The sequence below is a fragment of the Amphimedon queenslandica genome, unplaced genomic scaffold, assembly GCF_000090795.2.
Source record: "Amphimedon queenslandica unplaced genomic scaffold, v1.1 AMPQUscaffold_13382, whole genome shotgun sequence".
NCBI lineage: Eukaryota > Metazoa > Porifera > Demospongiae > Haplosclerida > Niphatidae > Amphimedon > Amphimedon queenslandica.
In genome coordinates this window covers 188,137-193,926 of record NW_003546382.1, presented here as the reverse complement: position 1 = coordinate 193,926, position 5,790 = coordinate 188,137, and the positions used below count along the sequence as shown (strand labels likewise).

General features: G+C 34.1%; 2 protein-coding genes across 2 annotated transcripts in view; one reads left to right on the top strand and one right to left on the bottom strand.

Moving 5' to 3' along the window:
• The window catches only part of LOC100639155 (transmembrane 9 superfamily member 3-like), an 8,154-nt gene extending 2,704 nt beyond the window's left edge, over window positions 1-5,450 (bottom strand). The window contains exons 1-9 of the mRNA XM_011405929.2: window positions 5,136-5,450; window positions 4,845-5,040; window positions 4,124-4,228; window positions 4,050-4,067; window positions 3,632-3,738; window positions 2,784-2,936; window positions 1,446-1,577; window positions 662-828; window positions 149-277 (exon numbers count right to left, since the gene is read on the bottom strand). Of these exons, the coding sequence (XP_011404231.2) occupies window positions 149-277; window positions 662-828; window positions 1,446-1,577; window positions 2,784-2,936; window positions 3,632-3,738; window positions 4,050-4,067; window positions 4,124-4,228; window positions 4,845-5,040; window positions 5,136-5,210 (1,082 nt within the window). The 5' untranslated portion in view covers window positions 5,211-5,450. The remainder of the gene's footprint in view (window positions 1-148; window positions 278-661; window positions 829-1,445; window positions 1,578-2,783; window positions 2,937-3,631; window positions 3,739-4,049; window positions 4,068-4,123; window positions 4,229-4,844; window positions 5,041-5,135) is intronic.
• Window positions 5,451-5,647: 197 nt separating this feature from the next.
• The window catches only part of LOC109582452 (protein FAM122A-like), a 3,146-nt gene continuing 3,003 nt past the window's right edge, over window positions 5,648-5,790 (top strand). The window contains exon 1 of the mRNA XM_019997167.1: window positions 5,648-5,751. Coding sequence (XP_019852726.1) covers window positions 5,648-5,751 — 104 coding nt within the window. The remainder of the gene's footprint in view (window positions 5,752-5,790) is intronic.

Here is a 5,790-nt window from a genome sequence, read left to right as displayed (position 1 = left end):
GAGGGAGGGAGGGAGAGAGGGAGGAGAGAGAGAGAGGGAGGGAGAGAGGGAGGGAGGGAGGGAGAGAGAGAGAGATGGAGAGGGTAAAATGAATATAAGAGAGAGAAAGAGAAGGAGAATGATACATATAAGGTTAAGTATAGATTACGAATGTGTTGGGGGTGTTGTGTGGTCAGTCTTACCTCCAAATCTAGAGTACAGTGAGCCACCAGTGAATCCACATATTGGACTAGTGATAGCGTATACAAATATAGCAGTACTGAGGAGACTACCACGACTAAAAATACAATGAATAAATAGTAATACTAATAAGGATAACATTATAATCATTAATAAATGTTACTATGATTGACAAAAGGTACATGTACTATTTTGGTGGATTATTAAATTTATTGCAAAAATATCAAAAATATCAATTTGTGTGTTCTATTAGAAATGCGAAAGTTACACAGTAGCTTTTTGCATCTTGTGCTAAAATTTCATTATCAATGGAGCACAGGAAGTTGAATTTTTTTCGCTATTAAGATGAATTTAATTATCCGCCATAAGGTACCTGTTGTCAATTACAGGCAGAAATTATATGCTTCATTAAAATACATGTACATGTACATGTACCAAGTACATATATCTTAACATGTATCACCTATCAATAGCCTCTTACTGTGTATAGAGGTGGCCCAGTACTGCTAGTATTATTGATATCAGTGAGACAGACATTAGGTGATATCCTGTTCCTATTAGTCCAGTGAATATCACTGGATATGATGGAGGCCTGAACACGTCTCCATGGATCTGCTTCCAACCGTATTCATCACCTAAATCACGCTCCTAGCAATAATAATAATAATAATAATAATAAAGAATGTGGTAGCTAGCTTGTATTGGGACAAAAAGCATATAATTTTTTTATTTAAAAAGGCCATAACTCAAAAAATTCTATTCAGAAAAAGCTCAAACTTTCTACATAGCTTAAGGACATCAATATGTATTTTTTAATGTAATAAAAATTTGGGGTGATTTCAGAGCCATTTTTTGGAAAAAACCATGGGCTATAGCCTTGGGTACTTTTCAAAATTTTGGCATTTTCTTAAAAAGGCTGTAACTTTAAAATTTGAAGTCGGAATCAGCTCAAACTTTCTACACAGCATAAAGACATCAATATGCATCAGAAAATGTAATAAAAATTGATGGTAATTTTGGAGCCATTTTTTGGAAAAAACCATGGGCTATTATAGCCTTGGGTACTTTTCAAAATTTTGGCATTTTCTTAAAAAGGCCGTTACTTTAAAATTTGAAGTCGGAATCAGCTCAAACTTTCTACACAGCTTAAGGACATCAATATGTATCAGAAAATGTAATAAAAATTGGGAGTAATTTCGGAGCCATTTTTTGGAAAAATTATGAGCTATAGTACAGGATATTTTCAGGAAGTGGGTGTGTCTTACTAATTCCGATGGTTCAAGGTCTTTAGAATATCGAGCATAATCTCGTCTGAGAGTTCTTAAGAGTATCATAGTAACCAGCCCAACAAGGAATATGACCATCATGAAGGAATTGAATATTGAAAACCAATGGATCTAAACAAGTGGATAAACAATAGCAACAATAACATCAACAACATGTACATGTACATGCATGTATACATGTACATGTACCTAAACATGTAAGTACATGTAAGTATACGACAAATCAAAGATGAATATCATAGCAAAAAGAGACACTTATTACATGCATGTACATGTACATATGTGGATAAACAATAGCAATCACAATATCAACAATATTGTATATTATAAGTACATGTAAATGTAATGAAAAGTTGAAAACAATAACACATACAGTACCGCTCAGCTATAACTTGACTTTTACATGTGTGATCTCCAGCACAAGGCTACACAAGTACATTACAATAGACTCACACTACAATAGACTCACACTACAATAGACTCGTGCACCACAGAACGTGATAAGATACATTACGTGATAAATACACGATACAGGTGCTACGTGTGTACCTTGCACTAACTGCACTAGATAAGTAAAGGCTGAGTGGTACATGTACACATACATGTAAATTATAAAAACAATAATAGAAACTTTATGGTTACTTTGATCTTCTAAAAGTACATATTACATGTAGATGTACATGTATGTTCCAAGAAAAGAAATCTGATTCATTCCTGGCAATACGGTACTTACATCATTTCATGTACCAGATCAAAGTAACCACGTACATGTTCATGTGTAAAAATTACCACATCCAAAATTACCGGCTGTACATGTACATGTAAATGTACATGTATACATACAGTACATGTACTTTATGGAAATTTGGCCAATGGCCACAGGATGTTAAGTTCACTAAAATTTTCCATGCCAGATACATGTACATGTAAATACATAATTAATTGTGTAGTACAATACTAAATAGCTAATATCAATCATATTATTATTATTATTTTAAAAAAGATACCCTCTATAGCGGGAAATTTTAGAGGGAGTTAAAACTTGGAGAATTGCTAAGATTTGGCAATTGGTGAGTTTTAATGTGGTTAGTGGCCATGTGCCATTGAGCATGTGTATAATGGCTCAAACTAGCAGATTCTATTTTGGTGAATGGATATCTAAATGCCAATTCATCAAATTTAATTCCCTCAAAAATTTCCCACTATATGGTACATTAAAATACAAAGGTTAAGTATTATTATTATTATTATTATTATTATTATTATTATTATTATTATTATTATTATTATTATTATTATTATTATTCTCTCCCTTACTCTGTGTTGGAAGAAGGATGGGTCTAAGTATCTATCAAACCTATTGTTGAAAGGTATCGTTGATTTCTTCCAATTCACTTCATAACTGAAGTCAAGGACATCACCTTCTCCTAAAGGCTTCTTCACTTCACTCGTTAAATTGACTTCAATTATCTAAAATAATTAATAAACACATGTATAATACAGTGGTCAACTTGAGGCAACAAAGATCAAAGTAAGCACAAAGTTGCATGCAACAATGTTGCCCCATGTATGATAGCCTTTAGTATTTCTTTCACTTTTACTTGTTTGTAGTACTAGGCCTGGTACTAATTAGAGGTGGGCACTACGATACCATGTAAATACATGTACACAAAAATTGTTTGATATTATCTTATAAAAATTGGTGAGAAATTAAATATTGATGATTGGCAATATAATGTGTATGTACAGTATCAGTGGTTATTTTCGAGGGTTGCAAATTTTGTGGATTCCTTTCTGATTCACAAAAATAAAATCCACAAAAATCAATTTAATACAGTACCTGCATGACACACGTGGTAAAATTCACAAAAGTATAATCCACAAATTGAAAATTTAGTAGATTTCGAAAATTATAGGACCCACAAAATTACCGGCTATACAGTATATGCACGTATATGTACAATGTGCATGTATCTTGGGGGTAACTCATGATTTTTTTTAGATCCATTGCTTTTTTGGCATAAGGGATATCAATATGTATGAGAAAATATTGGGGATGATTTTCCAGCCAATTTATGGGCTATAATTAATTTTCTTAAATTGATATTTTTTGCTAACATTCATCCATTACATTTACAACGTACATGTGCTTAATAAACTCTCACCTGATCATTATTATAGCCAATATCAAACTTCTTGTGTGTGTAAATGAATACTTCACTTTCTTTTTTATTATCATCATCACCTTCAGGAGTGAACTCACCAACAATACCTAATGGAAGAGGAGGGTTTACATGAAATTATATTTCAGTTTTATGCAAAAAAGCACGTACATGTACATGTACATAGTCTGCCTATGGTGGTTGGGGGTGGTCGGGACAACCACCTCAACAAATGAACAAACCAGTTCATCACTTAGACCAACCATCCAATTAATACTAATAGCCATACATAAAGCATGATATTGTAGTCTACTAGTATGGTGTACATAAATTTAAAAGGAACAATATTAATCTCCAACCACCTCTAATCTTATTCTAGGCAGAACCCTGTACATGTACATGTATATATGTACTTACTTACCCCATATAGGCAAGTCATCTACGAGAGAGAGAAGAGAGAGAGGATCAATAATTCACCATTATCATTATCCTTACCAATATACATTTGATATGAGTATTGGTTCCTTATGGCGTAAGTGAATGCTTTCAAAACAACATCATTAACAGTCACTTGACAATAAACCATCTTCTCTATATTATCTGAGGGAGAGAGAGAAGATGACAGAAAGTCAGAAACGTAATAAAGAATATAACTAATGCCTTTCAAGAAACACTATCTAAGAATACATTTCTTCCATGTACATGATTTATATTAATTAGTACGGCATATTACCATATAGTGGGAAATTTTCGAGGGAATTAATTTTGGCGAATTTCGTGTTTTGATAGCTATTCGCCAGAATAAAATCCGCCATTTTGAGCCATTATATGCATGCTCAATGGCACGTGGCCACAAATTTGCCAAATTAAAATTTGCCAGTCACCAAAATTTAGCAATTCGCCAAATTTTAGTTCCTTCAAAATTTCCAACTATACAGTATTATACATTTACAATATAAATACAGTTCTAATGTACATATATTTTTTCAAAATATGATTGTGACTTTACTCTAGTAAATTATCATTTATTTACATTTATTAAATAAATACTCTCCATTTAAGCTTGCAGCAGAAAAATTACAAAACTGAATTTCCACGATTAGAAATTCAAAGCGTTTTTATGAAATGGCACATGTACATGTATTAAGGTGCTGTAATTATTCATGATACAAGAAAAAATAATAATAAGTAATAAATAAAATAGTAATAATATTACTTTTAAAGGTGATATCGATTCCACTATACTCCAGTTCGATCCCCTGGAGGTCTTCAGCCAGAGTCTCATGATGATGAGATATATCGTGTCTTGGTCCACGACAGAAAGGGAGAGAGAAATAACGATACGTCTCCTGTCTATTGTGATAAGGACTGATGGTGTTCATCCATAAAACCACCTCTTCACCGTCTGTGTACTGAGAAGGAGGGAGAGAGGGAGAAGAGAGAAAAAGACAAGTTATATTTTGTATATGTCGGAATAAATTATCATTTTTGTCGGTTGTTCTCTTACTCTGTGAGAATGTTCATCACTTGAAACGAGAGAGGGGCACAGGAGAACAAGAACTACAACTAAAACACTAAACATGGCGCCCGAAAAAAAAGCCAAAAAATTAAATTAAAATTACAAAACACGCCTCCTGCTTATTAAAACCTTTCAAGCTCCGCCTATTTTAATTAACAAACCACACCTTCGTTGTGGTTATTACAACTCCGCCCATTTTAATAATTATCCGCGCCCATCACTCCTTATTGTGTACATGACTGTGTATGATTTTTCCTTAGAATCCTTCCTCTCTTGAATGCAAGTTTCCCTCCTTGCAAAAAGGTAAAGGAGACCATTTTTATCACTTACCAACGTCCCTCTATCTCTCTCTTCTCAGTATAGACGGAGCCCACTCGCAATTAAAGCAATCCCAGTCAAGAAGATAGAAAACCACCATTACTCTCACCCTAAGCTCTGTCTTTAAATTATGAAGAAATCCAATTCCACCAGTATGATATCGGACTTTCTCCACCATCACCATGGCAACGGAGAGGAACGTGGGGTCGGGCGGAGTGGAGGAGGAGAGAGGGGCAGTCATATCGGAGCCGGTCTTCAAGGTCGACGTCTTCCTGGGGATATCCCCGTTAATATAATGCCTTGGGCAAGCCCTATTAGACGCCAG